Source organism: Leiobunum rupestre, chromosome 8, assembly GCF_980474605.1.
Source record: "Leiobunum rupestre chromosome 8, qqLeiRupe1.1.hap1, whole genome shotgun sequence".
Lineage (NCBI taxonomy): Eukaryota > Metazoa > Arthropoda > Arachnida > Opiliones > Sclerosomatidae > Leiobunum > Leiobunum rupestre.
This window is the reverse complement of record NC_143391.1, coordinates 56,204,574-56,216,600: the sequence shown is the minus strand read 5'-3', so window position 1 is coordinate 56,216,600 and position 12,027 is coordinate 56,204,574. Positions and strand designations below refer to the sequence as shown.

Here is a 12,027-nt window from a genome sequence, read left to right as displayed (position 1 = left end):
TATTGCGTTGGCTAAGTTCCAGAATGGTACGGATTCCAATCCAAGGTTTCTCTGCCTAAGTATATTTTCCACTTTTTTTATACTGATAAACTTGATTCTAAATAAAAAAAAGTATAAAATAAAAATATAATGGGTAGCATAAATACTTTTAAGATTATGTGTTTCTGAATAAAAGTAAAAGTAATTTTCTATTTCTAATCCTTTCTGGACAGCCATTTGAAATTGATGGCGGAGTAATAAAGAAATTATCATATACGTTGAAGTGGTTGACCATGGTGTTTTAATACATAAAAATTAAGTAAACTCGACGGATACTTCATGGTTGAGATTTTAAACCAAATAAACTTCAGTTTTAAATCTCAACGGAGTCACTTTGCTTCACAAGGGTTCTCAAACCCGAAAGCTTGCTATTTTTAAATACATATGAATTTTGAACCATAAAGTATCCGTAGAGTATTTACTTGGTTTTTTTATAATAACGGCATAATAAAAAATGGTTGCAAGATCATTTATATTGTTATTACATAATAACTACAGTTAAAATATAATATGGCTACTGGACGATTCAAGAAAAGCTACAGATTAAGTATATTATAGCTACGGGACGATTCTAGAATAACTCCAGTTAAAATATATTATAGCTACGTGACGATTCTAGAATAACTAAAGTTAAAATATAAAACAGCTACGGGACGATTCTAGAATAACTATAGTTTAAATATAGTATTGCTACGGGACGATTCAAGAATAACTACAGGTTAAATATAAAATAGCCACGGGGAGATTAATGTAATTAAAAATTATAAAACAAAGGATTCCGATTGATATATGCTATCACTTTAACTACTAAAGAGTGGACATGGATTGCAGCAAGTTGTCAAACTTAAGTGCCAAGATTATTTGGTAGCTTAGGGGCAAAATGTTTGGAAGATAATGTGACAGGGCGTCCCTGTTTGGCAAACGCCGCGCGAAACGGATAACTATAAAACATTGCAGCATTCCAACACCACTTGTTTTTGAAAAAAAAATTCGGTTCGGTCCCGTTATTTTTAACTTACGTCGTATTCCCTAAGTTGAGAAGTAAGTAAGCAAACAAAGTTGAAAGTTTGGGACGATAAATCGATACTCCATTCGTCAAAATGGTATTTAGTATAAAATATTCATCGCGCTGAAATGATAAAAATTATAATGATTTGGATAGGCGGTCGCACATGGCTTGATTTTTGTTCAATATGACGCGGTCGCTATCTTCTTATTTTTCCCAAACACAATTTTTTCGTCAACGCGGATAGAAACTTGTACTGGGACTGACTACTTTTTGTTTGAAGTCGTGCACTCTGCGTTCCCTATAATCAGAAACAGTAACATTGGTAGGTTGCGTGCGATTTCTATTATTTTGATGGTCGTTACTTAAATTCATTTACGATTACTCTAAAGTTTTATACATAAATATTCATTGTTAGTTTATTGTAATTTCATTTAAGAAGTAAGAATAATTAATCATTTAATTTTTATCCTTATCGTTGTTCCACCACAGTCAAAGTCATTTTCTGCCAATGTACATAATTTTAAAGGTATATTCTTTCAACAGTTAATATTAAATTAAAGATTAACTGCCGTAAAAATAACCTACTGCCGCGTGTTGCATTGGTTTATTTCTATTGATAGCTTTCCTCCCACTGAAATCCTGTTAGTTAGGTAGATAATTGTATCGTGACTTTAGAACCCGAAGCCAGGAGGCAGGTTAAAATGTATAATTAAGTTTAAATAACAACAACACATGATCTTGTCCGAACTCTATTTCAGTGTGTGCTGCATTGTTAGCTTTACAAAAACGTTGGCTCTAACGTCAACGGTTACTAGGACGAACAGCCGTTTAGTGACAGGGTTCAACGAGAAACAGACAAACTCTCTGGACAAGAGCAAAAAGTAGCGCAACAAAATAAAATTATCCTTTAAGATCTGCCGTCGTTGTAAATGAAACGGTTATAACTTTTCGTATTTAACGCTTTCTTGAACATAAATTATATCGTTATTTGTAACCCGCTGGTTAACATTCCCTTTGTTTTTCGCTGCCACTTTTTCGCATCTAATCTATTCCAACTGTTTGAATTCAGTTTAGGCAGGTGACCTTTAAGCAGCCGGTGGCCACAATTTCGATATGGAAAGTTTCATATATATCCTAGCTTGATTGGAAAACATTTCATTTTCTATAAGGGCTTAATTTGATTAAGTTGTTGGTTATTTCTGATATCATAATTGGTTTAAATTGAAATTTTAAGAAACACCTTTGAATATATTGTTACTACGATTTAGCATTTAATTGCTGTAACACGAGGCACTTACTTCAAAACTACCCGAATATGAAGTTTCGTTGTTCTACTTTTCATAGTTAAAGGAAATATAACCTGCCAACCAATCTCTATTTAAGACCCCTTAATTTTTTTTAAATAATCTGTACAGGGCCGCCAAACATTTCTAAAGTCAAAGGCAAGAGCGGCCAGAGCTGCAAACGTTAGTGTTCCGCAACAAATACCTGAGTTATAAATAAAGAATAATATAAATTTAAGATTGGTGATTTAACCGAATTATTTGCTTATTACAGTGTTCTAACAGAAAATGTTACTGCGGATCAAATTTTATTCACAAAAGAATTTCAGATCGCACCTTTATCACGATCAATCTAGCAAATCGAACTTAAACTAATTGGGAATTGTGCAGACTTATGCGTGTAATTGAAATGAGAAAAACGTTCTAATTTTAAAATAATGGTTATTGTAGCCTGGGTCTGAATAGTTTGGGTAAGCTTTGCTCAACTACTTCAGAGTCGGTGAAACATAGTTCTGGACCAGAATACATCAAACCTCAAATAAAATCATAAAAAACAACTGATTGTACAAAGCACATTCTAGATGTAGGGAATTAGCAAAAAAGTTCATTGCAAAATTATTTCGTAATTGTTTGTGGTTCTTGCGTTTTGTTCAGAAGCGGTTGCGTCCTCCTTTTCGTCTTCGGATTCCTCTCCTGAACACTCGACAGAGTTTTCTACGATTAAAAAAATCGTTTGAGGTTGCCAACGGGAGCCGTGTTGCTGTAAAACGCCTGCTATCTTTGATACTCCGACAGACTTTCGACGATAAACCATTCGTACTTCAATTTATCGGTAAGAACATAAGGACCTTTGTAAATGGCCGCCGTTTTTCTGTGGTTCCATTGGCTTGGGATGTTCGTTCCAAACCCACGAGGTCTCTTGGCTTAAAGGTCGGAGCCTTCACTCGTCTGGCATTATACGTATTCCGTTATTCTCTTGGTCTTAACGAATAACATCTTTCGCATCTTCTCGGCGATTGAGTATTTCATTGTCAAACGTTTCTTTTACGGCGTCTTCGAGAACGTTGCCGTTCGGATTTCGAGACGAAACGTTAAAGACAAGTGAAAATGGCGGCCTTTGGGTCACTTTGTGAAGAGTATTGTTGATACCCCACTGGATTTGAGAGATATGCGTGTCCCAATCTTTGTCATCTTCGCGCGTTATCATACTTACTAAGGCAGCGATAAAAGACGGTTAAGCCTTTCAACGTGCCCATTACAGCGAGGCGTGGCGGTTGCGTTCAGGACGTGTGTAATGTTAACTTGTTTACACGCGTTTTCGAACGCTTTTAACTTGTTAGACGTGCTTTGGTCAGTTAAAATGCGTTTGGGTGCACCAAAAATTCCAATTAACTCGTCCAGAAACTGCTTCGTTGGGTTCATTCCCGCGTTTCGGACTGGTTTAATGATCGTGAACTTTGTAAAAGCGCTAATTGCTACGATCAAATAAGTGTTTCCCCTCACGTTGCGTACGCATGGTCCAAGGTGCTCGAGATGGAGTGTGTGAAAGGGAATACCAATTTGATCGATTGGGTGTAGCATGCCTGGTCGATAAGCGGAAGGTGGTTTGTGATATAGGCATTCGAGACAGGACGAAATGTATTGACGCACGTAACGTTTCAAACTGGGGAACTAAAAGTTCGCCTTAATCTTGTTGCAAGTCTTGTCAACCCAAAAGTGTTCTGTTGCCATGATTCCTTTTCACTACGCGCTAAGGAGCGCTGTCCGGTACTACCTTAACGAATTTTTCTTCTTGATCTTCGTAGGCAAGTTGAATTTTCTTAAAAAGCTTTCCATCTCATAGTTCATATTCGTTGCGGAGGCACTTTAGGTTTCCGTTACTGTTCTTTTATTAATTTGATATTCGTATCTACGTTCTGAGTGGCGATAAAGAAATCTGCGTGAGAGACTTCCACATTGAGAATTTGGACGCCTTCCGTTGCAGCAATTTCTTCGGCTTCGTACCATGGTGCTTATCGCATCTACGTGAGGAATTCTATTGTCTAGTCGATGCGTGACCGAAGACGTGAATTCGGGTAATCGTAGCCACAATTGGCCTATTCGTGGAACGAGGTGTGTCTTCGTAATGGGGCAACGCACATTGTTTTAATCCTTAACGATGTTGGAATCAATTCCTATTACGTAAACTCTGAACTTTTCGAGACTCCAAACGCAGGCTAGGGTTTCGTTTTCGCTGGAATGGTATTTGGCCTCTTCCCTTGTAGTTTTTCTGCTTGCGTAGATAGCTTGTTGCAAAAGTATAGACACCAATCCAATGGAACTTGCATCGGTATGAACCTCCATTTTTTCGTATACATCATACAATCCGAGAATGGGTTTATCCATAAGTTTGACCTTAAGAAAGTCGAATGCTCGTTATTGTTCGGCATTCCAATTCCAAACAATGATTTTCCGCAAAAGTGTAGTAAGTAGTTCCGCTTCTATGGCGAATCCTTTTACAAAACGTCGGGATAAGCTGGTGAGCCCGAGAAAACGCCGAAGCTCATGGACGTTTTTCGGTTTTGGGAAGTTTTGAACGCAATCAACTTTTCATGATCCCGGTCTGATGCCGTGTTGATTTATTTCAAATCAGAGGTAGTCGATTTCATTCAGTACAAATCTGCATTTAGCGTTTCGTATGACACCTAAAACTTGAGGTTAGTTTTCGAGTCCTTCGTTGACATCCACCGACGAAATTAGTACGTCATCCACATAGATCAGAGCTATAGCGCATCTCTATGGTCCTAATGAGGCTAATACGGAATTGATCATCTCCTGAAAGACCAACGTCATCGTGACAAACTGATAATATCAGCCTGGAGTCACAAATCCCGTCTTCTCTTTCTAATCTTCGGGAAGGGGAATTTGGTAATAGCCCGACATCATATCCAAACTTGTAAACAGTTTGTTTCCGCTTAGTCGTTCAAGTTGATTTTCGATCAATGGCAACTAATAGGCGTTTTTCTTCGATATTTTTTTCAATGTGAGTAAATCTACGCGTAAATGCTCTTCTCCGTTTTTCTTTTTAACGATGATTATTGGGCTCGAATACGGTGAATCAGACTCTTCAATAATTCCAGATTTCCACGACTCGGAAATCTTCGTTCGTACTCTGCCTATTTCTGCAAAAGACAGTTGGTATGGTCGGTTAGAAACTTGTTCTTCCGAGTTCCATCAAATCGTTAGCAAAGCAATCTCGATAGGAGTTCATAAGTTCGTGTAAAAGTCCTCAATATTCTTTCGAAATATCCGGTACGGATATGATGTCTCACATGCGGCATTCTACTGATTCGGTGTGCAATACTCCAACTGCAGGTTCGGGTTCCTCGACGCAAACCATTCCGCGCGGAAGTTTCTGACGAGCCTCAAATTTTAAGTCTTTAGCAAACACGTTGAATATCTGTAGGGATGTTTTTCCGTCTTCGGCAATAAAACAGACGGTACGAGGTATATAATATTCGTTACCTAGCTTCATTCTCATGCTGGTCTCGACATATAATTCTTGCGAGTGCGATATTGAAACAAGAGTGATCTCGCTGGCGGGATAAGTCATAAGTAATAATAAGTAATTTATTAGCCGATTAAGATTTACATATCATTTGCTGGCAAAGTCGATAACGACTTTTATGCCGTGTTTTTTCAAATCAAAATTTAAAAAGAAAAAAAGTTAGTAAAAACAAGAAATAAATCACGAGCGATTGTGGATAAATTCCAGAGATAGTTTTTTAAAGTGCGCTATCGGTGGATTTAAAATATTGTAATTATTTACTCCTTTACAAAAACTAGAGATTAGGTTTAAGGAAGTACGAGCAGGAGAAACATATAAAATGTGTTTTTGTCTTGTAAAATTGCTATATTTAAAAGGGTTATATATTTGAGAGACAAGTGATTTAAATATAAAGACTTAAAATTTTCAGATATTTCAACCAGTAGTTTCCTTAGCCCATTAGTTTACTACTGGTTTTGTATTGGAGTTTCTAAACACCAATGTTAACAGCAAAGCCTGCACTACACTAAACTGACGAAACTAATAAGAAGTCATAATACATTAATTAAAATAATAAACGTTTATTAAGAGTTAATACTGTACAAGATGGTATGACAGAATATAATGCTACTATAAACGCTGTTGAGCGGATATATATATATTAGGTTAAAAAATGATAAACAAGATTAGCAATAATTAAAAAGAATATCTTATTTGCATTTAACATTTTAACCTGTTAAAAAACGAAACGGGAAAAAGCCGATAACGTTTCTTATCTTCAACAATCGCCCTCGATGAAGACTTTTTCATGGTGACGTAGGTTGAGTTTTTGACGAAGACGAATGAAGACTTCTGCGGACAGAGACTTGGTGAATATGTCCGCTAGTTGTTCTTCACTTGGGACATACATGACGTTGATAATGCCCTCTTCAACCAGTTCACGAACGTAGTATTGACGGATACTAATGTGTTTCGTTCGGCGATGAAACTCTGGATTTTTTATGAGTTTGATGGCTCCTGCGTTGTCGACTCGTAGTGTCGGGACATTATCGTCTACGACACCCAGGAATGATTTAATCCGTTCAATCCAGACGACATCCTTCACTGCTTCGGTGTCAGCTACCAGCTCGGCCTCTGTGGTTGATAGGGCAACGGATTGTTGCTTTCTGCTCGCCCAAATGACTGGAGTTGTACATGTACCAATTAGGCATAGTACTCCAGACGTTGAACGTCTCGTCTCTTCGCAGCCAGCATAGTCAGCGTCGCTGTAAGGGTTGGTCGTCATGGAGTCGCCTGCCTTGAATAGGAGACCAAGTGTTGTGGTCCCTCTGAGATATCGAAAGATTCTTTTAACCCAGTTCCAGTCAGCGACTGTGGGATTGGCCATGGCTTGCGATGTTCGATTTACAGCGTATTCTATGTCAGGTCGTGTTCCTGTGGCTGCGTATCTGAGACTTCCAATGGCTGAGGCATACATGGTTGAAAACTCGAAACTCTCTTGACTCTGATCGGTCGTGTCTGAACTGCCGGTGGGAGTTTTTACGGGTTTGCAGTCTTGTATGTTGAACCTCTCTAAGACTTTTTCGACATAGACGCTCTGGTGTAGAAATATGGATCCGTCTTTCAACGTATTGATTTTCAGGCCAAGGTAGGTTGACGCTCTTCCTGTGAGGATTTCGAATTCGTCACTGAAATTTAGGAGGAACTCGTCTACCGCTTCGATTGTACTTCCAGCGATCAGACCATCATCAACGTACAGGATAAGGACCAAGAAAACGCCGTTGGTTGACAGGATATATAAGCGTCGATCTCCATCAGCACTTTTGAAACCATGGTTACGTAGGAATTTGTCGATTCGCTCGTTCCAGCATCGTGGAGATTGCTTGAGACCGTACAGACTTTTCCGTAACTTCCAGACTCGTCCGCTACCGTCGTCGACACCTTCGGGTTGGTGCAGGTAAATTTCTTCGAATAGTTTTCCATGAAGAAATGCGGTCTTTACGTCAAATTGTCTGAGAGAAAGATTTTTCTTGGCGACCAGACTGAGAAAAATTCATAGCGTCTCGAAGCGAGCAACTGGTGCGAAAGTCTCATCGTAGTCGATACCTTCTCGTTGCGTGTAGCCTTTTGCTACGAGTCGGGCTTTATATTTGACGACAGTACCATCTTCATCATTCTTCGTACGAAAAATCCAACGATTTCCGACGATTTTCCGACCAGGCGGAGGATCGACCATTTCGTAGACATCGTGTTTCTTCATTGCTGAAAGCTCATCTGACATTGCCTTCTGCCATTCTATGGATTCGCTGCATGAACGAGCTTCTCTTGCAGTCTGTGGTAGAGTATCACAGATCAGGAAAGCTTTATTTCCTGAATGACAGGTATGGCATAGCTGAACTCTCTTGAGCGTTGAACGATCTCTGAGTACCGGACCACTCTTCTCAGAGCGGTTGTCTGACATTTCGTCAGAGACTGTTGCCTCATTATGTTCGGTAGCCACGTCTTCCGACGCTTCGACGTATTTGGTTGTCTCGTCGGTTGAGTAGTCGGCAGCTCTGGTTGACATGCCCGATGTTACATTAGTGGCTCTGGTTTGTCCGTCTTTTGATGAGTTGGTGGCTCTGGTAGGCCGGTTTTCGCAAACGAAATCGTCGATCAATTGCTCGCCCTGGCTGGAGAAGTCCCCAGATGCAGGAATCAGGAACGCACGTCTCGGGATTGAATTTGACATCTCGAGATCTTAGTACATCGTCCAGCTCTGGAACATAAACTCGATATCCGTCTGCATTGTCTTCATAGCCTACCAGGAAACCTTTATACGCCTTCCGAGACAGCTTCTTTCGCTTCTCTTTTGGTATGTGGACAAAGCACTCAGTGCCAAAGACACGCAGATGCTGGATCGATGGGTTTGTATTCCCTGTCCACAATTCGAACGGCGTCTTCCCAGCAATGCATGTAGGTGCTGTTCAGTTCAGGATATAGACGGCCGTGTTCACCGCTTCAGCCCAGAGTTTCGGTGGTAAGCTCGATCTGGAATGCAACATGGCCCTTACAGACTCCATGATCGTACGATATTCTCGTTCAGCGACCCCGTTCTGTTCAGTCGTGTATGGCATAGACTTGCGGTGATGTAACCCTTCTTGAGACGTCCATTGACGGAACTCTTCGTTGACATATTCAGTTCCATTATCTGTGACCAGCTCTTGGACTGTGTGATTGCGGGTTCGGCAAAAGGCAAGGAAATCTTTGAAACAGTTGACAACTTCGGATTTCTTCGTTAAGAAAAATGCGGCTCGAACGCTGGAATACTCGTCTTTGAATAGGAGGTAGTATTTCTTCCCTTTCATAGACGGTGTTGGTGATGGTCCCCAGAGATCTGAATGGATCCTTTCACCCGGTTTCGTAGCTTTCTCCAAACGAGTGCCAAAACTGTGCCTAGTCATCTTGCCGTAGATGCACCCTTCACAGAGCTTGTCAGACGTCTGGTTTAGAACTTTGTATCCGAGTCTCCGTAACGTCGCTGCTACATGCCGTTTATCCTGATGACCCATGCGTTAATGCCAGACTTGGAGATCTGCTTTCCGGTCATTTCTCGGATCTGCTGCGATGTGAGCGGAGCATGATGGCTGCTCGACTTTTATATCCAGACGACACAGACTCTCGACCCTGCCAGGTACACAAAGGTTCCTTTTGCCTCCGATAACTTCATAGAGACCGCAAGAATTAGCTGTGACATTGAACTCCAGATTCTTGTTTCTCTTCATTGCGCTTTTTAGCGAGAAAACATTGCAGGCAAAGTCACGAATGTGCCAGACATTGTGGACTACCTCTTCATAGAGTTTCTTTCCAATCCGGAACTGTATCCTTATGTCTCCTTCACCATCCGCTGTCATCTGCGTCTTGTTTCCAATCTGAAGAGTCGCTGGAGTAGCGAACTTGCGGAAGTTTAGGAACTTAGTGGCGTCGTTCGTGATATGCTGTGTAGCACCCGAGTCAAAGTACCATGCTGCTTCAGACGATGAGCAAGCAACGAGACCGTTTGCTGCAATCAGACCCCCAATGCTGGTGCGATTACTTTCGTCAAGGCTCGTCCTTCTAGGAGTTTTCCTTTGTCCTCGACAGTCTTTTGCTATGTGACCAAACTTTCGGCAATTGGTGCATTTTGGCTTACGTCTCATGCCTTTCGTCTCGTTTGATGAGTGACCGCGATGAGTTCTGGCATTGCGTTTCGCCATCAGACCAGAGGAATCTCTGAAAGCGTCACCTTCTAGAGTTGCACGGCCAATCAATAAACGTTCCAACTCTCCGACCGTCTGTTTTTCGGTTGGCAGCGTGTCCCAGAGCATACCGAATTCTCGATACTCATCCTGAGGTAGAGACTCGAAGATGCAGGCAATCAGGATGCAGTCGTCGAATGTAACGTTCTTCTCTATCTGTGCCGTTGACAAGATGTCTGTCCAGAGAGAACACATCTGGGCAATGTGGGTGGCCATGTCGACGTCTGGTGACTTCGTAGTTCGCATAAGTTGCGCCAGAAGCTTACGCAGACGGTTGGATGACTTCTGCTCGAAAATTTCAAGTAGCTTGTCCAACATTTCCTTTGGTGTCTCGCAATTGGTAATCATATTTTGGACCTTCTTGGACAAGGCTGACCAGATGATACCCCGGACTGTACTGAATGTCACTCGGTATTTTTTCTTGTTTAAGGTGTATTCCGACTTGTCTTCTGCTGTTGCTGATAATGACGGCCCCGCGGGTTCAACCCATTCACCAGTCAATATCTCGTAAACGTCTCGTACGGTGAGGATGTCGACTATTTGTCGTTTCCAACTCCTCCAGTTCTCCGGACCAGACAGCTTTTCAACGTCTTGGCGAAGTAGGCTATCCATGGTGACTTTCGGGAACTGTTGACCAGGATACGGATTACTGTGATGGTAACCGGGACCAGGATACCGGATTCAGCAAGCAGTAGACTTAATCATCAGTGTTGCTGTGGCGCAGTGGGAGCGTGCTGGGCCCATAACCCATTGGAGTTTCTAAACACCAATGTTAACAGCAAAGCCTGCACTTCACTAAACTGACGAAACTAATAAGAAGTCATAATACATTAATTAAAATAACAAACGTTTATTAATTAAAACATATTAAGAGTTAATACTGTACAAGATGGTATGACAGAATATAATGCTACTATAAACGCTGTTGAGCGGATATATATATATTAGGTTAAAAAATGATAAACAAGATTAGCAATAATTAAAAAGAATATCTTATTTACATTTAACTTTTTAACCTGTTAAAAAACGAAACGGGAAAAAGCCGATAACGTTTCTTATCTTCAACATTTTGGTAATGTAGAAATGTCCAAATTTAGAAGGCAAGCGTCGCCTTCTCGCTCGTCGGGGCATTCCTTGAAAATTAGTAAGTTGTTCAGTAAAAGGTTTTTCCGATAAAAATTGGGATATCTTGAGCTAAGTCAGGGACTACCTGAACTTTGAATTCGGCCGTTGCCTGGTACACTTTCAGCTTAATCATGGATACGCCCAAAACTTGAGTCTTCCCTGAGTCATAACCTCTAATGAACGCGCCTCCATCAGTCCTTTCGTATTGTAGATTTAACCACTGGGCATCGCTTTTACGTATAGCGACACACTTACTTCCCAAATTGAAGTAGGATCGTATTGATGTTCCGTTAATTTCCGCAGCGATAAAATATTCATGATTGTCCTCCAAATCAGCCGTTGCACTTTTAAGATGGTGAGCGCCATTTGATTGATAAAATGTCGAAATTTTGGTGATCGTGCGTATTCAAGAGCTGAAAGAATTGGACTAAATTTTTCTAACAATATTATTAATTTATTAAATTAGATTTAAATTATCGTGATCAACAAGTGCTACACGCAAATGTCAATGTTACACACGCCTATATACGAATTAAAACAATATATTAAAAACTGAACGCGGGTAAAATATTTATGAAATGCGATCACATGAAATAGATAGGCTGCCCGCCAAGGCCAACGTCCAAACATCCCGCCCACTTGAAGACCGTTCAACTCTCCAAGAGTAACGGACAAAGCTTCGTGATTGGTCATTGGCATTTCTTATCCGCCGTCTTCACCCTGCCCACCCGAACTCATCCATTAGCGCCACGATGTGGTGCGGCCCAT

At 40.7% G+C, this 12,027-nt stretch overlaps 1 protein-coding gene across 1 annotated transcript; it reads right to left on the bottom strand.

The window, feature by feature from the left end:
• Nucleotides 1-9,411: 9,411 nt before the first annotated feature.
• LOC149933754 (uncharacterized) lies at nucleotides 9,412-10,746 on the bottom strand. Its single transcript, XM_090157408.1, has one exon. It carries the CDS (start codon nucleotides 10,744-10,746, stop codon nucleotides 9,412-9,414), a length of 1,335 nt encoding a protein of 444 aa, XP_090013534.1.
• Nucleotides 10,747-12,027: the final 1,281 nt, after the last annotated feature.